The 22,709-nt window shown below is 41.9% G+C and overlaps 1 protein-coding gene across 1 annotated transcript; it reads right to left on the reverse strand.

Annotated features, from left to right (window-relative positions):
• Positions 1 to 17,255: 17,255 nt before the first annotated feature.
• Positions 17,256 to 22,680, reverse strand: LOC145486956 (GPI inositol-deacylase-like). Its single transcript, XM_081465657.1, has one exon. The coding sequence runs from the start codon at positions 22,628 to 22,630 to the stop codon at positions 19,868 to 19,870; it is 2,763 nt and encodes a 920-aa protein (XP_081321783.1). The 5' UTR covers positions 22,631 to 22,680; the 3' UTR covers positions 17,256 to 19,867.
• Positions 22,681 to 22,709: the final 29 nt, after the last annotated feature.

Here is a 22,709-nt window from a genome sequence, read left to right on the forward strand (position 1 = left end):
AAAATGGGGCTGCGGTGCCAAAAATGGGTGGGTCCGCATCTTCTTCTCGAAAACGCGCACGACGGCAACCTGCTCCCCGATATCTCCGAAGTAGACTATCTGGCCGCAAACCTGGGGCCAACAAACTTGCGCCCGCTGGCTGGGCTGCCAGGATTCGTCGACGACATCTATGTGTTTGGATACCTCCGCCGAGAAGACTGCATATTCCGGCGATGGCATCTGTCTTGCAGAACAGGCAAGGAGCGGGACACCAAGCGGGTGGTCGCCAGCATCGGCGTTGCCGTCAAGCAGACTCTCCAACCGAGGGGTACCTCCCGGTCTGTTTGGTCCACATGGTGCCGACTCCGCAGGCGGTGGCAGGGAGCTTGATCTGCGCCACCGTCGCGCAGATCGAAAAAGACACAGGCTGGCAGGCGCAGAAGAAGTGAGCCGAGCTCTACCCTCAAGCGCAGCCAGCGGCCCCGTTTGTGGCGAAGTGCGACGTGTCCAAAATCCCTCTGAAAACACTGCACGCTGCGCTGCCCGCTTTCAAAAAGAACATCGGCTTCGGTCTCTATTGCGTTGACTATACCTAAGACTTTTCTGGAGCAAGGGGCCAAGGACACCACCCTTGAAGAAGGGACAGCAACAATTCTGGCAAACACCGATTCCGTGGGCAAGCACATGTGCATCTGGATACAAAGGACGGAGGACAACTGGATGGTCCGCAAGAAGACCTACAACAAAATCGTGTCCAACTTCGAAGCGGGGGACAGACAGTTCGAGATCCAGGAGGCCACGAAGTGTCAGTGCTTTTGACAAGGAACCGGGAAAAATGGCTGCAAGAGCTCCGAGAAACGCAAATGGGCGAAGAATGGTGCCGGCGCGTGTGGGCGCAAAGGGCAGCGGCAGAAGCAAAAGAAAAGGAAAAAGCCAGAGAGGAGCAAACCACTACGGTGTGGGCAACGCGGGCCCTGCGCCGCCTTGTAGACGCCTCTCTAGAATTTTTCGAAAAGGCGGAGGATCCATACAACCTAAAAACGTTCTGGCTGCCTGCGCTGGGGAAAACAGGTCTGCTCACAACCTTGGTGCTGGAGATAGAGCCGTCAAAGGACTTCCAAAACTAGGCTGATGCAACGATCGTATGAAATGCTATCCAAATAGTCTGTCCCCCAGAACCCAAAAGGCTCGCCTTCTTTCAAACCCTCACGGCCGAAGTCGAAAGACAACAGCGAGATCTCGGGAAGACATCTGGCCAGAGCACTACCCCCCAAAAACAGCGCAACGAAGAAAGCGCTCGACCTCCCACCAGGCGAATATACCTGCCCTCGCTATGCCTGGACCACTTTTCGAAACACGCCGAGGGTTGTTTTGTTCTTGCTCCTCCTTGGAGAAGATGGCACCCCCACGGCAAACGAGGAAACGCCCACGTATGGCTATTTCTTGCAAAAAGAGGTAGAAGCGCTGGGGGTGCTGCGCTAGAAAAACCCACTTGCGCTGTAGGCTTGGCGAGGAGAAAACCACGCCGACAAAAAAGAAGGACCAGCTGGCCGTGCTGGCCTAGACCTGCAGACTTTCTCGCCACCATCCTGGGAACTTTCTCGCAAAGCTGTGCACCATTCTTTGCAGCCAGTCATTCTGTGGACATTCTGTGCAGACCTCTGCAAACGTTTTTCTTCCATTTTGCGGACATCCTTGTACGCGACTCTGTGAACTTTCTCGCAAAAGTGCGCGCCATTTTGTGTCTATCTGCGAGAATTTTTTGCGGACTTTCTGCAATCTTGCTCACAAAAGTGTGTGCCATTCTGCAGGCACAAGTCTGCAGACGTTCTGCGCACACTTTCTGTGGCCATTCTGCAGACGTTTGTGCACCATTCTGCAGGCGTTCTGTGGACATTCTGCAAGCTTTCTGCGCGCCATTTTGCAGACTGTTCTCCCAGAAACGTGCGTGCACTTTCTGGCAACATTCTGCGTAGCACCCCGCAGGCTTTCTGCAGACTTTTGTGCACCATTCTGCATACTTTTGCACACCATCATGTAGGCTTTCTGTGGACTTTGCACACCATTCTACAAGCTTTCTCGCAGAAGTGTGCTCCCCTCCTTGTCCACGCTTTCTGTGGATATTTTGCAGACATTGTCACAACGCACAGAAGGGTGCACAGCTTTGCCAGAAACTTCGGAGGATGGTGGCGAGAAAGTCTGCAGGTCTAGGCAGCACGGCCAGGTGGTCCTATTTTCTTGGGTGATTTTCTCGTCGCCAAGCCTTCCGCGCAAGTGGATTTTCCTTTCCTCTAGCGCTGCTGCTCCCCCCAAGCGCCTCTACCTCTTTTGGAGGAAATAGCCGTACGTGCCTGTTTCCTCTTTCGTTGTCGGGGTGCCATCTTCTCCAAGGGAAAGCAAAAACAAAACAACCCTCGCAGCGTTTCGAAAAGTTGTCCAGGCATAGCGGTGGAAGGTGTATTCGCCGGATGGGAGGTCGAGCGCCTTCTTTGTTGCGCTGTTTTTAGGGGCGGCGCGTTGGTGGAGGTGCTCTAGCTGGGTGTCTTCCCCGACATCTCTATGTTGTCATTCGACTTGGGCCGAGAGGGTTTGCAAAAAGGTGAGACTTTTGCGCTCTGGGTGCAGCCTATCTGGATAGGATTTCATACAATCGTTGCGGCGGCCTGGTTTCGGAAGTTCTATCTCCAGGCGTCTACAAGGTGCTGTAGGGACCGCATTGCCCACACTGCAGCGGTTTGCTCTTCTCTGGCCATCACCACCAGAAGGCTTTTCTTGGTTTGGCGGCCGCCGAGCAGCAAGGTTTTTCTCCTGTTTGCTGGGCGGCTGGACCATGAAAAGCCCTTCTTCTTCGAAGGGGCAAACTCTGCCAAAAGCTTCCTGCACTTCCTGGTCTCCTCTGGCTGCGAAAGGGTTGCCGAGGGGCAGCTGTACTGAGAGACCTCGATCCGCGTGCGCTCTCGCACTTTCACGTCGGGGTGCAGGAAGGTGTGGTGCAGTTGCGAGTTGGGGCAGTTGGCGTAGTCGGTGAAGTACGTGCCCTAACGGCTCTCGGATGTCCCTCGTTTTGAAGTTGGACATGATTTTGTTGTAGATGTTTGTGCAGACTGTCCTGTTGTACTCAGTTCTTTGTATTCAGGTGCACACGTGCTTGCCCACGGAGTCGGTGTTTGCCAGAATTGTGACTGTCCCTTCTTCAAGGGGGCTGTCCTTGTCCTATTGTGCCCGGAAGCCCTTGCAGCTTTGCAGATGACGCACAAGCCGTTCGTGGTCCAGGACTCCAGAAAAGTCAGCAAGGCAAAGCTGGCTCAAGGGGGCCCAAGCAGGCCAAAAGCAGAGAAAAAGCGGAGAGAAAGCAGGCCAAAAAAGCGGCCCAAAACGAGCAAAAAGCGACCAAAAGCAGCCCAAAAACAGGCCAAACAGGAGCTGCGGTGCTGCAAGAGAGGAAAACTGCGCCTTCCGGTAGTTTGCTGCCGCCGTGCTGCAAGAGAGATGTGCCTTGCTGCAAGAGAGAGGTGTCGTGCTGTGAGAGAGAGCCAAAAAAAGCTTTGCAGCGGGGAGAAAGCGTGGCAAACCCGCGATCGCAAATCTGCCTTGCAGAATGTCCACAGAATGATGCACAGAATGTCCGCAGACTGGTACACAGAATGTCCACAGAATGGTGCACAGAAATGGTGCGCAGAATGTCCACAGAATATCCACAGAATGGCGCACAGAATGTCCACAGAATGTCCAGAGAATGGCGCACAGAATGTTTACAGAATGTCCACAGAATGGATGGTACTTTCAAATTTTGGCGCCCTCACTTGACCCTGGCTCGCCGGCGAGGCTTTAAGAGCCGGGGAGACGGTCTGAAGGGGCGCCAAAATTTGCCCGCATCTTTTCGACTCTTCACGTACTACTGTCACACGCCCCTTAAAAAACCCATTTGGAGCTCAGTTCGTATCCCCTACCGAAGCAGATCTTACATTAAATGCGCAAAGGTTTACGGAACACTGAAACTGGTAGAATGGCTCCATTTTCGCACTGGCTACACTCTTTTCCAATGTTCTTTCAGTGTGTGTGTCATTGTTTGCAGAGTAAACACTCTCGATCTCACGCTTAAGTTGAATCGTCCGCAAAAAGCTGGAGATGACGCTTTGAAGAATTTGTGGTTCAGTATTGACGTAAAGAAGTTTGAGGAGGCCTTTTCCATTTCTGATCTAATTTTTGATCTAGAAACCTCAGTTCTTCATCGTTCTAGGTTAGGGCTTTTGGCTTAGGGCCCAATTTGGTTGGTCTGTTGCTGGCATTATTGAAATGGTCATTCTCAACTGTACCAGTACAATGAGAACGAATTATAAAATTTTAGTTGTTAGTATGAAGCAGATAGATATCAAGATGAGTCGCAATGTTGCAATGTTGTTCAAAATGATCGAACGTTTTGTGTTTTCGGGCTTATCACGTAATCATTGTACGAACAACCTGTCCGAGTTGAAATCGAGCTTTTTTATATCAGTGTTTACATTTTGTTTTGTGATTGGAATTGCGGGTGGTTCTATCAAGTTCTAAAACGCAAATCTGAGTTCTGGGAGATGTAAGACGGATACAGGAGAAGGAAATCATTGTCATTAGCCAAGCCTATTTCGTATGAAAGTAGAATAATCTCTGGTTTCCTTGAAAGTAGTCATATTTGTAAAGGCACGTAGAGACTGCACATACTGTTGCCGCACAGCAAAATCTTAATCATTTGAGTTTGGCGGGTAAAACACCGTTGTCAGCCTAGTCCCTCGCGGCCAAAGTAGCCATAGTAGCACCTCGCCGTAGCGTATCTTAAAGTCCCCAATGACGACGTCTATGGCTTTTCGTGAAATCGAAGACTTTTTCATGGAACTCGAGAAAAGGACTTCACTCAGAGGAAATATCGGCGATAGAGGCTGAGTGCGTCGATGATTGTTGTCATGTCCGTAGTAAATACGTCAGTAGTAAAAATGTAGATGTAGGCATTTTAAGACGCGCTACGGCGAGCTACTACTACGGCTACTTTGGCCGTGAGGGACTAGGCTGACAACGCCGTTTTCTCCGCAAAACTCAAACGGATTAAGATTTCCCTATAAGCAAAGGGGTGTGCAGCCTCTACGTGTCGTTATAAAAATGGCTTCGTTCAAGGAAACCGGCAGGGACTTTATTCTACTTTCATACGACATAGGCTTGATAAATGACGAGGATTTCCTTCTCCTGTATGCGTCTTACATCTCCCAGAACTGTCAAAGATTCTACATCAGTTGACACTTTTAAACGTAGACTCGAAAAGCATCTTTTCTTGAGTGCTAACTACTGATGCTGATTTTTTACTGTTTTATTATGGTTTTACAGTTTTTAAATTTAGTCAATTTTAGACAGTTTTGGTAAGATTTTGGTTAAATATGCAAGAATAATTTCAAAATGCGACCGAACGATCCTATGGCTATTTGCTATGTGATCTTAAAGCGGAGACGCCCAGTGACCTCCGGCTGCGAAACCAATATATTTCCAGGCGAATACGCTTACTTCAGAAAAGTTTAAAACCGTCGTGTCACGTTGATACTTTCCTCATTTGCATAATACAAAAACGTAAATATCTCTAAAACGAAAAAAGATATTCCAAAAAGAAAAACGCCATACTTATTTACTTTGAAAATCCTTTCAAATAAGCAGCAATTATTTTTTTACTTCATGGGCACTTTAAACGTGAAGATTGTATCCCCACCAATAACAAAGAGTGAACAACCAGTAGAAGAATCAAAACCAAAAACTAGAGGGGAAACTAGTGAAGAAGATAGAGAATCTACCGAAGAGGAAACTACTCCAACAGCAGTTGAAAGAGAAGTAATGAAAATCGTACCCAAAATCTACAAGGTTGATGCAACACAACGTTTGGATAAAATCAAGGAAAATCGTGATTTATAACTAGACTTTTGGTTAGTTAGTTAATTAGTAGATTAGATAGTTTAGCTAGTTAGTTAGTCAGTCACTTAGTTAAGTTAGTCAGTTTCTATTTAAAGGTTTTAATGATTCCTAGTCTTACTTTCATTTTTACAGCTTAGCTATTTTATTTGTTAGTAATTTTTTATCACTGATGTAAATTTTTAATGTAAATTTTATTTTTAATAACATTTTTTACTGTAAAGCGCCATGAGCCCTGGATATGGCGCTATACAAATCTATTATTATTATTATTATTATTATTATTATTATTATTATTATTATTTATTACACTGGAACGAAAATGGGGAATTGATGTATGAAAACAAACTGATTCCGGGCTCTGTCAGCTCAAATACGTTTTCTGATTGGAGGAGAACGTGTCACGTGGCATGGGGCACAACTCACTAATTCCCTAAGGCGAGCAAAACTCACTAACTCCCTAGGGAAACAACAACTTCAACTTTCGACTCGCACGTGATCAGGTCGTGCACCTTGAAACGACGGCAAATTTGTGTGTCAGTCGGCCTGATGTCAAAAAGGCCATTGAAGTCGGGCAACGTTTCTCACTAGAGAAGGCATTCATTATTCAAGAAAAGGGATTTATAATTCTGTAAAAACAGATCAGATTAACAAAGGGGAAAATTTGAACATTTTGTGTCCTCAAGCTTTTAATTTGGCGCCAAAAATGGGTCGCCCGCGTTCGGCAACTCGCCCTTCGATTGTTGTCGCCACTCGCTAGGTAGGAAAAAAGTTGTGCCATTTACAACAAACTATGCTGTTCCTCGTCAAATGAAACCTAGAATTCTCGAGTTAAGCATTAGAAGAAGGCAAAGCAACTCAAGTATTGTCGTTACGTTTCTGAACTGCAAAGAAAAAGACTGTTATCATGTCGTTTCGGTAGGACAGCTCGTTCGCCTCGGAGAACATTGAGGGTCTCGGGGAAACAAAACTCACTGTTTCCCTTGGGGCCAGTCATTGAGTGCTTAATAATCTTCTTTATTTTAAATAGTTACAGTCTTCCAGGTCATGTAAAGTAAAAAGGCAACTTACATTCCAGGATATAATTTTACGTACCGTTGGGCTCCAGATTCTCTAACTAAGCGACCTGCTTTCAAAAACCCAGCGAAAATAATGTGCTATCTTTATAGGATGCCATCACTGCCTCGTGCATAACGTTTCTGTGTTCTAAGGTAGATTTCGAACTCAACTTGGCTGCCATTTTGTTTTGGTCTTCTCAAAATGTCACGTGATAAGAAATGCCTAGATTTTTTGAGATTTTGTACCACGTGACTCAGCCTTCTTCCGACCTCTTTCCCAGGGGGACCCAACCTCGTTCCCAGGGGCTCTCATCCTCCCGACCCGAGTTGGGTCTGGTCAGGTGTCTCCCAGAAATCTGGGAGATGACATTTAAATTATTGAAGGGAGGGGCGGTAATATTCTGCAAACGCCGAAGAAAACTTTTCCATCGTCTGATAGCGGAAATCCAAGTTGCTGTAGGTTGTGTGGTTCAGTAAAGGACGTTACACATTGCAAAAATCTCCTCAAGAAGGCGAATGAAGAAGCCGAAGCTGTGTATGAAAGATCTTTACCTCGGAACGAACTGAGACCACACCTACAATATAGGCCTTGTGAACGGCGATCCTTCACAGTATTCAGGGCCTTGATCAGCAAAAGCCAAAGTCACTTCGAAAGGAGCGAAAGAGTGAAAAGATTAGTCAAAGATTTATTGAAGTGTCACCTCGAGTCACCGCCCGCGTCGGCGCCCCGAACTATGCAGAGCGCTAAGGATGATAGAACGACTCGTCGCGGTCTGAATTTCGCCGTCGCGGCTGAGAAACTAGTCCCTTAAAGCTGTGTTCACATTAGGCCGAAACTGGGTCTGATTACGAATGAAACATGTTTCGTTATGAAAAGTGTTCACATCAGACAGTGCATTGCGTGAATCATGGTTGAAACATGATTATTCCGACCATGATTAAAACAACCTCGCGAGGTAGTTTCAATCATGATCAGACCAGACACGTTACAAATGGCCGATGGATGCCGAGAGGAGGCGATTGCCCAAAAGAACCAAACTTGGGGCTATTATGAGGCCAAATGTTTAGTTGAAATATGGGCCGATGAAGAGATACAACGGCAATTATCGGCGATGGGTAGAAAGCAGAATATTTGGGAGAACATTGCCGCAAAACGTAGCTAAGTGTAAAAAATATATGCGAGTACCATAAAACAGCATAAATTACACAACCATGCATGAAACGTGTTTGAACACGTAAGGGCCAAAGCACCCTCCAAATGTTTCGTCAGTTCTTGGGTATTTCACATTATTTCGCATTACTTAAAAAGTATTGACTCTTTCTACACCAAACTTGGCAGATGAGCAGGAGACCTATTGCCAATTATATTTACTTGAAAAATGTCAGTAAATGTGAAAGTTGTGACGTCACAGTGATGACGTCATGTTTTTTGCCACTTTAGAAGTTTTTAATATGCATATGTTTAACAATGTGTTCGAAAGAGGACATCAAGGGGAGTTTAAACCTGAAAAAATTTTGTCCATATCACAAAAATTAAATGAAATATGGCATTTTTAAATATGAAAAATAACTCTGCAAAATATGGGGTCCCCCCTTGAGAAAAATCCCCAAATTGGAGGCGTAATTATGTTTCAGCAAATGCAGCTATGTTGCACATGTGATGTGTCAGATGACTAAAGCAAAAATAAAGAAGAAAATCGGAGTAAAAAAGTATCCCTCTAGTGTTATTGCGTTAAAATTAGTTTTGTTACGTCATAACCTGTGACGTCACCCGTTTTTTACCGTTAATACCATCCTAACAAAGCCGAAAATCAAATTTCTAAAACCATACGATTTTTGACAACATCAAGCTTTCTAATTTTCTAGATTATTAACCTTCCTAGAATAAAACTGAGAAAAATAAACCAGAGAGACTGACTTAAGAAGGACAGTATGGTTAGGCAAATTCCGGGGGGGACAGCAAAAAAATATTTAACTTACCATATCCCGAAAAATAATCATCACAGCAAAAAACGGTTTCCGGCATTTTACTCCTAAAGTCAAGGCCTTTCCAATGACATAATCTTTTTATCAGATTTTACAAAAAATTATAGCACGTTTTGGTGACGTCATCAATTATGACGTCATAATCTGACATTTTGTCACAACTTCCAAATTAAAATAAACTGGAGAACAAAGAAAGCTCATCTGCCAAACTTGGTTCAGAAATATATAAACCAAGCAAATATAGTCTTCATGAAACATTAGCGGGGTGGTTTGGCCCCTACGTGGAAACCGACATCTGATGTGAACAATGCAATTACAAACGTGTTTAGGCGAAACATGTTTCCTTGAAACGTGTTTATTTTAATCATGTTTCGGCTTTAATGTGAACACAGTTTAAGATACCAGGGGCCCGTTTCTCGAAAGCCCCGGACACTTTCCCGGCCCGTAAAGCCATTTTTAGTTCATCTGTATCTAAAAACAGGGAGGTGTATACGCCTGAAACTTCTTATATGAAGAAAACCTCTGTTCATATTAAGAACATGTGAATAAAACAGCTCTATAATCATAAGGTTTGAGATTTTACTACGGCTTTCCGGGTGCGAAAACTTTTCGGGACCTTCAAGAAACGGGCTCCGGGACGGGACGAGTCAGGACGGCTACCAGAAGTAAATTTACCCAACCGGGCATGCGCACGAGAACTCTCGACTCATCTCTCTGCTGTCCTCGCCTCGTCCAAGCTCGTTCCCAGAGCCTCCGTTACCCGAGCCTTCGTTACCCTTGTCCAGCGGAACGAGAAAACGAAGACCTCCTGGATACAGCGTTTTCGATAACAGGATTCTTGTCATATACATTTCGCCGATAAAAGTAAGATATAAACTTTAAGGTAAAAAGCTGTTAAAATTGAGTCTTAACGTTTTCGATCTGTTTGATCATCATTTTTAACCATGAATGGGCAGTGGTTAAAACTTCCCACGAGAACACCCTAACCACAAGTTCTCTCCACTGCCCATTCATGGTTAAAAAGGAGAATAAAAGAAGCGTTCTACATCGCACGCTTCCGTCCAGAACTAAACAAACAGGTGCAATCACTGGACTTCACCTTGTTCCCCATGGGAACAGGTATTACATAACTGACATTACCTGAACTATAAGAACACTGAGCGTATGCATATTATTTCACTCTGATGATGATCAAACAGATCGAAAACGTTAAGACTCAATTTGAACAGCTTTTTACCTTAAAGTTTTATATAGGATTCTTGTTATTCCGGTTAAACTGCGCAGGCGTGAGCGTGTAGTTCAAGATGGCCTCTCCCTTGTTATGGATGAAAATAAGGGAATTGTGGAAACGATACTGCCTTCGCCTTGCAAAAAAACTCAGTTTTCCAAAGGCATCTTTTGGAGATCTCTCGTTGAATGAAAAACAAAAGAAACCTTTTGTTTTGCTAAACGACGAAGTCACTCCGAAGCGTGGCATTTGCCGCTAATTGTTCGAACCGATACAAGTTTTAATATTCATATAATTACACTAATCTCCTACTGTTGCTTCGTTAGCGCAAGTAAATAAGGCGCTGAACGGGCCTGATTCGAGTTTGTTTTGTCGTGACACCAGTTCTATACGAGGTCGGCCGACTTTTTTTTGCCGGTCTATTTCTCTGCTTCTTTCAAAAATCAAAACATCTATTTTTAAAAAAACCGTGCTGTTGAAGCTGCTGAAAGTAGCCGTTTAAGTTTGCGTCGCGAAATCCACCTTCGAAGGATCCGCTCCAAAAGGTGCCGCTTAGAAAACTGCGTTTTTTGCATACGTCATTTCTTGAAAACGAAGCGCAAATCAACAAAAACAATTACGCAACGATACTTTCACGTCAAAAACAAGTCAGTGTGCCAAAAATTAGCTCGATCCAGCAAAAATTGAAAATCGGCCCAAAAAGCGATGTACGCCCTTTTTGCACGAAATTCTTCAATCGCTTTTTTGTGGCAACCTATTCAAGTCCAATGATTGCCTCATGATACAAAAGGATTCTTGGTTCTGAGGTTCTCACAAATTCATCCCTGAATGTTGGCAGCCTTGGAATATCTATGATCCCTTTCCAAACCCAATAATTCATGGATTTCCTCAAAAAATGCTGTTTTTTACCGTTAACTCGGTTTTTTGGCTGCCACGACCCTGAATTGGCCTCAACTTTGCTGAAAAAGCGATTTCTTACCGAGGAGCAAGAGTTCACTGAGGATTAGGTACCAAAATGTACAATGTTTCACTTTGGAGCATACGCACAGGCCAAAAATTGGACTTTTTTTTTTTTGCTGGCCTGATCCTTTTCCATGCCCTTTTCCTTTCCTTTTCCTCGCCCCATTTGCTCTTGGTAGCTTTTGCTCTTCATATCCTTTCTGATAACTGTAAAAAGTTCGGTATTGATTATGTTTTAAGTCTGGCGATGGAACCTTGATCGATTTTAGGTGTAATGGGCCATTTAACAACCAATTTTGCACCAAAAAGTGCTCACGTTTCGTTCAATTAGCTATGTCATATTGCGGTTGACATTCAAAACGGACAGTTATGCGGATAGATCTATCCTATCTCTATTATCTGCTTATCAAGAATATCTATTGACCCCTAAATTGATGACATCACAAGTGGTACAAAGTGCATGACCCCTCAGCGGACGAAAGCGTCAGTTTGCCAGTTGAAGGGTTAAAACAGAGGAAATCATAGCTATGACAGTTGTGTAGATGTGGAATGTTAAATATATAGCACAGATTTTAACAATGTGTGGTTCCAGAAAATATCCATACCCCCCCTGCAGTTTGTCGTTATGCATTAGCCGTCTGGAGGATAATGCATCCTCTAGTGTAAAAACAGCCAATGTATATCAAACAGTTGAGTGTTTCACCACATACCAAACACCTTAAATTGCATCAGAAATACAGGGCTATGCTGTGCTATAATTTGGACTCTCTTCTCAGTTTTTGAAAATGTGTTAAATTGTTGTCGTGTTTGTTATAATCATGAGATAGAAGTCAAAGTAATGAGTAGAAGTAGTGAGACAATCTCAGATAGCGCAGAGTGAAACTGATAGCTCTGGCAAGCTATAGTCCCACAAGTACTCTCCCCTATTCCGTTCACAACCGGTTTGTATTTTCCCCTTGCAGAATATGAACAAACAGAAACCTTGATAAGACATAATCTTAGCAGTGATTGTTTCACGTTTGTATTTTCATCAAGGTCCAAAAATAACTTACATTAACTGTTTGTCGCGACAGCCTTAAAATTTTACTCTGGTGTTTTACCTTGATTTTCGTTAATTTCAATCCAATTTGTAAGTTGAAGCAGCAAACGTGACAATTTCACTTTTCACGCAACTTTGTAACTTGATACTTTTACGCGAAGGTGTGTATGAAACCCTTGATTTCTCTAAAACGCACGGAAGATGTGCTCATTTTTTTCACCGTTGGAGATAAAAGGAAGAAAGTAATAAATATCTGATGAACAAATGAAAGAGATTTCAACGATTTTGTTTTACTGAAAAGGCAAATTTTCTTTGCATCGATAAACAAGAACTAATTTAATTATCAAATAGTCACGGAACACCACTTTCTTATTCTGTTGCCACCTGTTTTTGTTAACAATAAAACCATTCAAAATTAATACACCATGATATCAATTAATACAACTAAGAAGCGGTTCAACGAAAAGCATTGAAGGTAAACAGCGCTAACTGGCCGAGATATGTCCTATATCAGTGAACGAGTTTCCTCTATAGAGACTGACTAAATTAATTTGCACTTTCATCAAGTGCCACGGAGTCTGCAGCAATATTCGAGCACTTTCCTGGTTTCTTTGTCACAAATTTACAATTTGAAATGTTTTAATGCCACTAACTCGGGAGCTTATTGGTCATTCTTTCTTACAGAGACAACCGCTTCGGAGGCTGCAATGTATGGAGTTCCATCCCCGCCAAAAATCAGAGTTGATCACAACATTCAACCTGACAGTCTAACAATTAACTTGGCAAACATCAACATCATATTTCACCCCTCAACTTTGTACTTTGTATTACAATCATTGAAACTTTAAACATCAACTTTCAAAGTGACATTTCAACGTTCAACTTTATCCATCAACATTCATGTTAACATGTCAACAATGATCTTGACACTTGGGCTGTCAGCAAAAGATGAAGTTTGAATATCCAAGTCGAATGTTGAGTCACCAAAGGCGCACCAATCCCGCCAAAATTCAACTTGAGAATTCGACTTTCAAGTTGATAATTCAACATGAATTGTTACGTGTCAATATCCGTGTTTAGCAATGAACATTGCTATTGCTGATGACGCAAATATGTTCACCATGACGTAATGCTCTCTCTCTTCCTCCCTCGAGAAAGTACCCTGGTTGTGGCTGGTCACGTGTCTGCTAGATTTTTCCAGATTCCAGAAAAATGATTGGAGGGAGGGGCAGGACAGTTAAAATTTGTCTCCACTGAGCTCACCTCCTGAGCCCAGTATGGAGTGGAATTTGTAACCTCGGCCGAACTCACAGCGAAGGCATTGACACATTCGATATTGGAGTTCAATGCATCAAAGTTCGGCTTAAAGGTTAGCCCTGCATTTGGCTGAATTTTCCCATCGATAGTTGGACGGTCTTTGGAATTGGTGGTGGTGAAAATAATTGACAAAGAACTTGGAAATGACGACCACAACAATAAATGAACCGCGCGGTGAATTTAATTTCATTTTTGATTCGGCAAAATCACAACGTAGGTATTTACTCATTCGCTTAGAGTTAAATACGTTGTTTGTTCGCCCACAAAGGTAGTTTTGAATTTCATTGAATTACTCCCATCGACAGTTTGGCGGTCATTCCATTCTCTTGCGGCGAAAACAAATTACGAAGAACTTGACATCAACAGCATTAACGACTGAGTGCTGAACACCAATAACTTGATTAAGCAGCTTATATTTTTCGATCGAAAAAATCACAACGGAGACGTTGATGCCTTCGTGTAGAGTTTGATATTTCCAGTGTATGGCCAAGAGACTAGCTTTGAATTTGATTGAATTTATCCAATCGACAGTTTGACGGTCATTCGGTTCTCTTGTTGTGAGAAATTTTATGAAGAACTTGACAACAGCGACATCGGTCGCGCGTTTGCAAAATCCAATGGCTTTCGTTTTAAAACTGTTTTAGCGGTAAGTCCAATTTTCGGCCAAGAAACTAGCTTCTCATTTAGCTGAATGCATTCCGTCGATAATTTGACGGTTACTTAATTCTTTTGCTGTGAAAAACTGATTAAACTGATCCGAAGCAGGTTGTTGACGGTTTTTAAAAAAGCACTGAAAAATAAGCAAAGTTCCCTCTCAATTAGCATCTCATACTCATAGAAGTTCAGATCATAGCGACGAAGCATTGGTCAGGGAGGATCTCTGACAAACAACTTGCTTCACTTTCAAAATAAATAACGTCTGTATAGCAGCGAAAACATTCGCCTCCCTAGACAGTGTTGACTAAATTTAAGTTGAGGACCCACCCTCTGTGCGGCTTTGATTGGCATACTTAGACACGTGACCAACCGCAACCAGGGTACTTTCTCGAGGGAGGAAGAGAGAGAGCATTACGTCATGGTGAACATATTTGCGTCATCAGCAATAGCAATGTTCATTGCTAAACACGGATATTGACACGTAACAATTCATGTTGAATTATCAACTTGAAAGTCGAATTCTCAAGTTGAATTTTGGCGGGATTGGTGCGCCTTTGGTGACTCAACATTCGACTTGGAGATTCAAACTTCATCTTTTGCTGACAGCCCAAGTGTCAAGATCATTGTTGACATGTTAACATGAATGTTGATGGTTAAAGTTGAACGTTGAACTGTCACTTTGAAAGTTGATGTTGAAAGTTTCAATGATTGTGATACAAAGTACAACGTTGAGGAGTGAAATATGATGTTGATGTTCGCCAAGTTAATTGTTAGACTGTCAAGTTGAATGTTGTGATCAACTTTGATTTTTGGCGGGGATGGAACTCCATAGGCTAGGGCATGACAAAAACTACTGGATAGTTTTTTTGGTAAAATATCCTTTTATTTCAAAGAAATATGCAAATTACCAAATTCCGTTAAAATTGTCATTTAACGCACCATTTTATTACACAAGTTTGAGAGCCTCGCATGCAAAACCGCATCATTCTTCCGTCTTTAAAACACTCAAATATTTTTGTGCAATGTTTAAATGTGTACTGGGTTGATTTTAGGGAATGTTGCGTTGTCTCTTTGGGTGCAAAATAATTAAATCTCGAAGACATGTATTTCATTCACTTAAAAGTACTTCGTGAATATGATTAATTTTCACCATGTGCGAAACCTTCAAATGGATCAAGCTTCTGGTGGTTGAATCGCAGAAGGATGGTCTACAGATTCCTGTAAACATTTCGTTGGGCAAATGATTGTGAGCGACGCGAGAGCTTTTCAAAGTACGTCAAAAATGCAAATATTTGACCATCCGTCGTCAAATTTCAATTTACGGGTTAGAACTTAGACATATATTTTAGCACGCGCCACATGACTTGAGCTATGTTACGTTGAAATAGACACAGAGTTGATAATTTCGAAATGTTCTAACCTCATTTGCTGTAAAAGGCAGGTCCAAAGCCGATTTGATGTGTTTCTCTCACCATTCGTCGCACATAAAGCAGAAGTTTGCTTTTGTTTACATAACGTCCGATGTACATCGCCAACTGTCAACTTATTTAACGGTCGAATACCATGAATCTGTGACCCTCTTTCGACACATATGATCACCACTGCATCTAATTCAAAAACGGCCAAGTCATTTGTAGATAGTTGCTGGCTTTGCACTAAACCAAACGTTTGATCATCATGGTTTGATGGCTTGAATCCTTGCTTGCACCGGTTCCTTGTTCGTCACGCAATGCTGTCATCCCATTTTAGGGGGTAGAGGTAGGATAATTTCTATCCTAATACGTAAGGCTCCGTAAGGCTTGGAATCACTGGGAGCACACAATCGTGTTGAGTAGGAAGAGATTGAATTAAGAAATGAAAAGAATGAATAGTTTACCATTGCCGCTGTTGTTATCTTTTACTCGACCACCGCTACCTACATGCCCTGCGTAATACTGTAACGCTAAACTCATACCTAGGTCTTTTCGCGCTATGCAATTATTTTCGGTTTACATATATGTAATACAGTGGGTTACCCTCTGGGAAATGGGTGGTGACCGCTTAATGGGGCTAGCCGCTTAAGGTGGTTCCATAGAGTAATCATTTATGGCGTTGCGCGTGCAAGTGTTATGCTTTGAATGCCGTTTTTGCATTCGTTTTTACACCCAGTCCTCTCAAACTAATTACATGTAATAAGCAATGATTAACTGAGTGTTTTACTATTATCTCTGTTGAAATTATTGGTTTTAGTCTTGAATTATAAATGGCCAAGCAAATATGTTTTTTACTTTTTTATGGATTTACTTGCGATTTTCTTGAATTTCCTTCGGTGAAATCTTCCCAAATTTTCACAGCATATCGCTTCCTGCGGGATACAAATTTTAAAGACGTAACAAGTAGGGTTTGCGAAGGCAGGTTTTTCGATTTTTGCAAATTTACGTCTTTTACCACTGCGAGAAATCTGGCCTTACAGATTTCCCTGAAAAACGAGCTCCAACTAACGTAAAACATTTACTACCAATCTGCCAAGTTTTACGGAATTTCACCGAAGGAAACGCGAGAAAATTCACTCTCAGTTTTGCTTGCTGTGCTCATGTTGACGCAGATTACTTGAGCTTTCGTCGTCAGCGCGCGTGCGATCGTAAAACTATAGGGAGCCACCTTAAATAGAGGTTGGTGTACCTTGAATATTTAATTTTTCACTGTCGGGTTATAAATTTCTTGGTGAACATGGAGTCAGTTCAAGACAATCATGATAGACGTGTGTTTGAATTATCACTCGTCATGCACCTTCAATTTCAGACTCTTATCTGCCATCGCCCTTTCCAAAACAAAGTTCTTAAATTTTGAGTGGCCGCTTAATAGGGGTAAGGACAATAATGAAACCCTTATCGGAATGACCAAATGGTGGCCGCGGAGGTAACCGGTCAATAGGCGTTTTATTTACAATATTTTAGTGACGATAATTTTGGACTGTATTGAAAACAGTCCACTATTTTCTGTTACATACCAATGCCTCGCCACTAAGCAAACAAAATACGCCAAATAAAATGGCATGGCTAGGGCTATTTACTCACGTAATTACTAATTAAATTTAGTCTGTTTTTCTCACGAATTAGACACGTTGTGATTTCCTATTTTTATTTCAGCTAGTTCTTGCTTCATTGATCTATAATTTGTTTATGGCGATTTTCTTAAAATTCTAGTGAGTACAGGCACTAGCTTTATCAGCTGTTGTCTGAAACGTCAGAGCGTACAACAAACGTTATTAGGACCGACGCCACGTACACTATAGAACACGATTATATAAATATACACATATTATTATATATATGAACAAACAGATGGACAATGATTAAATTGTTTCACTTATCCTGAGAGTACTCTATACAAAATAGATCAAAATGTGCAGCATATGCCGTGACAGCATTGCGTGACGAACAAATAACGGCTGTAAGATTGTGCTGCGCCGACATGCTTATCAGCAATGGTCAGCAATCGATCAAACGCAATATTTTGGCGAAGCGTAAAGCAAGCAACTATCTACAAATGACTCAGCCGTTTTAGACTTAGATGCAGTGATGTTCATCAGCGCAGATAGATGGTCACAGATTCATAGTATTCGACCTATAATAGGTTGACAGTAGGCGATGTACATTGGGATGTTAACCTTGTGTAAACAATAGCAAACTTCTGCTTTATGTGCGACGAATGGCGAGAGATCGACTAGACACACGTCAAATCGGCTTTGGACGTGCCTTTTACAACAAATAAGGTTAGAACATTTCGAAATTATCAGCTCTGTGTCTATTTCAACTTATTATAGGTTAAGTCGTGTGGCGCATGCTAAAATATACGTCTAACCCGTAAATTGAAATTTGACGACGGATGGTCAAATATTTGCATTTTTGACGTACTTTGAAAAGCTCTCGCGTCGCTCACAATCATTTGCCCAAAGAAATTTTTACAGGAATCTGTAGACCATCCTTCTGCAATTCAACCACCTGAAGCTTGATCCATTTGAAGGTTTCGCACATGATGAAAATTAATTATATTCACGAAGTACTTTTAAGTGAATGAAATACACGTCTTCGAGATTTAATTATTCTGCACCCAAAGAGACAACGCAACATTCCCTAAAACCAACCCAGTACATATTTAAACATCGCAAAAAAAATATTTGAGTGTTTTAAAGACGGAAGAATGATGTGGTTTTGCATGCGAGGCTCTCAAACTTGTTTAATAAAATGGCGCGTCAAATGACGATTTTAACGGAATTTGGTAATTTGCATATTTCTTTGAAATAAAAGGATATTTTGCCAAAAAAACTGTCCAGTAGTTTTTGTCATGCCCTAGCCCATCTACCATAAGAATATGAGCGAAATCGAATTTTCGACCCTTGCCGCGAAATCAAGAATTTGTCTGATTTTTACAGGCAGGCACTCTTAAGTAATATCCCATTCCATTTCCAATTCTGAGAGCCAAACATATTATACAGCCAAACCCGAGTGTTGTTCAGGCTAATCTGAGTGATATTCAGGCTAACCAGAACCTATTAAGGCCTAAATGCAGTCTGCAAATATCAAACACAACCAATGTCCAGGGAGGAGTGGGGCTGGAGGGATGGGCACAGCTGGAATTGACTGATGCATAACTCAGTAGAAACACGAACTAACGTGGAGAAAACATCCTATGCAGTCGAACCGGATCATGTGTACTTAAGGCATCTGTCGGCCGAGTATCGGTCGACACTATCGGTCGATATGTCGACCGACAACTCGGTCGATATGTCGACTGACACTCGGCCGACATATCGACAGACATCGACGGACGGATCAGTTTTTTGTTGGATCTGTGCAACCGACGTCGATTCTGAAAAACTGACCTCAGAAAAAAATCCGTTTTCGGGTATATCATGTACGGTCGGTAAACTGGGATCAGTTATATCGGCCGCGTATTGGCCGATATGTCGACCGATTGTCGGTGGGCGATGGTATCGGCCGATACTTGACCGACAGATGCCTTAAGTAAAACATGATCCCTCGAACCTCCGATTGCGACCACCTCTCCTCAGCGACCAGTTTTCCAAAAGACCAAACGTTGTCAAGACAAATCACTATATTTGGAACCTCTTGTAAGCGACCGCCTCTCGTAAGCGACTGCGACCACTTTCAGAACTAATAGTCTGAAATTTTCTTTTGTTTTTAACCTCTCGTAAGCGACCACTTGACAGATAATAGAGCGCAAATTTCTCAATGGGACGTACCTTATTTTTCTCAGAATTGACTTTCCATGAATAAAACATTCATTCATGAAGTCTCTGCAGTTACCATATGCTAATGACGCAAAATTTTGACCCAATGTGGTCTAATCTCTCGTAAGCGCCAACCTCCCGCAAGCGACCACATAGGCTTGACATTTTGGGTGGTCGCTTATGGGAGGTTCGACTATATTTCCTTTAGAAACACTGAAAGAAAATGAACGAAAACAACTAATTCATTTGGATTGTCAAAATGTAAATTCTCTTTGGTTGGGTAATCATATGTCAACAGCTAGCATTACATCTGGGTTCCTATAGCGATATACAGGTATAACTTTATGACACTTCCTTATAGAAGGGTTTCAATAACAATACATGTAGTCATAACAAAAGCAAAAATAATACAAAAGGAAATTGAGAATTAAATATTGCATATCTGTAGTCTTTTACTAATAAAACTATTTATAGTGTTGTCTGTTGCTTCAATCTTCTTTCTGCCTTTTAAATCTACCAACAAACTGAGACGCATTTAACACAGTAAAAAGAAAGCAAACAGTATAGGGTATCATGTGCAGAGGGATGATTGCAGTTTGTGTCACAGCAATACTTGTTATAAAGCACAGGTACACCAGAGAACGAGGAACCTTTATCAGTGGCTGAAATCCAATCATGTTTACACCAATAATAATTGAAATTAAAGTGGTGTGATCTGAATGAAGATGGTAAGAAAATGTCAAGTTTTTTGCCCAGATTACCAACGCTGGGAAATTAATAATGATCAGTAGCAAAATCAGGACACACAAAGTCAAGCCAAAGTTTTCCAGGCTTTCTATTATGGTTATCTGCCTATGGTTTCTCTGCTTAGGTAATTGACTCTTGCATATCTTAACAAGAGCGGCATATTTCCAAGTTCTCCAAAGACACAAAATGAAGATCAAAATAAGGCTCAAAGTTCCACAGAAAAGAAGTGATATTATAATGATGACAGTTCCACATATCCAGTCCTTAACTCCAATTCCAGTTTGCACATAAAGTGACAATTTCAAATGACTTAAAATTAAACCACCAAACCTTACAAACAGGCCAGTCCACACAAATAAAGCAATGACAATAATTACAGCTGTTGATATAATTAGAACCAGTGGCAGCAACCAAATAAAGGTCTTCAAGTCATCAACGTTCGGAAGCCAGCTATGTTGGCCACTCTCACCATTCAGTAAAAAAAATGCAAGAACAAATTGTGAGACAAAGAAATGACTTTGTGCAACCAGAAGCAGACCTCTGAGGCTCTTTGACACATTTGAAATCAGACTGAAGAATGACTCACACTGTTGTTCAATGCTGATTGATGAGAGCTGCCATGCAAACACTAGCAATACAATTGTAAATGTCCAACAAAAGAGCTGTACCGCATAAAATCTGTATATCTGGCCAAGTGTTTGATAAAAGTCATATTGAGCACTCACTCTATATGAACACTTCGGATCTAACCACAGATGCATCTGGACATGGTGTTTGTTTCCTTTTGGCTTTGGGTGATGTAATTGTAATACAAGTTTTGTTGAACCATTGCTTGAGAAATTGTACACATCTTCATTGAACCAGGGTACATGAATTCTTGCTATCAACACTGACCTTCTGGTATCACAGTCTATGGGTTCAATGTCAAAAATGTACACCTTCCAACTCTTTACTACAGATTTTAAAGTTATGTTAGCAAAAAGAGAATCAGAAGCAATATCAAGAACCTTTGACCTTTTAGATAACACTCCTGGTAATTCCACATCATACTCTGTGCCGCTGGATGATTGATACTCCGACCAAACAATGGTGGATTTTCTTGAATCGGGTATACTAACAGCAAAATATGGTATTTCTGGAAAATGATTGAGCTCAAGCTTTGCATACTTCATTGTTGAGCTACCCCAAGGAAGTACCTCTGCAAGGTGAGATAAGCTTGAAATGTTAGTACAAGCTTGACCAGAAACCTCCTGACACCCATATAACCACTGGTCAGAGTCGATGGTTGTGATTATCATTAAATAATCATGTGTTGCAGACCATTCCTCTTTAGAAAATAGAAAAAGGTTTTGTGTATTTACAGTTTTGCCACTTCCTTTGAATCTCCACAGCCTCTTATGCAAAACAACTAGACTAAAATCCTTATCTGTTCTTTTTATGAGTACATTGCTAGTATTACTGAGAGTAACTGCTGATTGTCCTGGATTCTTGACAAAGTAATGCTCAAAAATTTTCATTCTATGTTGCTTATTTTCCATTATTTGTCCTTTCCCTGGATCAATCATATCAAATAATGCACGGTTAGTCACTAGCACTAGTTGTCGACACCAGCATAGGCACAGGTGGTCAACACTGAGCCATGCTTTTGGTACAGAAGTTGTCACAAGACTGATAGCTTGCGACTGTGAAGCTAAATGGTTCATGGAAGAGGGACTTGATCGCACCAACACATCTCTGAGTCCACCACTCACTGACACTAGAGTTATATTCTTCAATCTTGCTTCAGTATCATTACTAAATGCTTGACTTTTCCAAAAACTGTTTACTGTTTCATAATAGTCCGCCAACTGTGGATCAAGGGACAGGACAGGATGGCAATGAGGTGTTCCAAAGGTAATGATTGTATGAACAACACTTGGATCAAACTTTGGCAACGTAAACAAACCTCTTGCAATCAAACCACCCATTGAATGCCCTACAAGTACAACAGATGTTGGTGGATTTTTGATCTTCTCATACATGTATAACCAGAGGATCCGTGTCACACAAACTCTTATAAATTCAGTTTGTTCATACAATACACCTCCAAATAAGCCAGACAGCGATTCATCTAAATCAGCCGTAAAGTAATTAAAATGGACTTTAGATGTCAGACTTTCTACCTTCCTTAACGCTACTGACGCAAGTGATCGAGCTTGCTTGTAACTTCCTGCACTGCCGGGAACAAAAAGAGCGGGGATTCCGGACAACCGAAGACCTTTAGATCTATCTGCATATTCTCCTTCTCCATAAAGGTATAAGGCATACTTTGGAAAACGTTTTGCTGTTCCTTTCCACAGAGGCACTTTTATGTACCGCGGCCATTCGTACATCCATGTCATATCACACCTGTTCTCCTCCAAGTTCGTAAGGAAATCTCGAAAACCTATCAAAGCAAATGCGGTGAAGACAGCAAGCCATATGATTAACAGCAAGTGTTGCGTCTTTGAGATGTACGAAGACATTACGCCTCAGTTTGAAGTACACAGTACACACAGGACTGCACACAGGTATATTATTTAATATACAGATTTAGCCAGGCCT

This window comes from Orbicella franksi, chromosome 5 (genome assembly GCF_964199315.1).
Source record: "Orbicella franksi chromosome 5, jaOrbFran1.1, whole genome shotgun sequence".
NCBI lineage: Eukaryota > Metazoa > Cnidaria > Anthozoa > Scleractinia > Merulinidae > Orbicella > Orbicella franksi.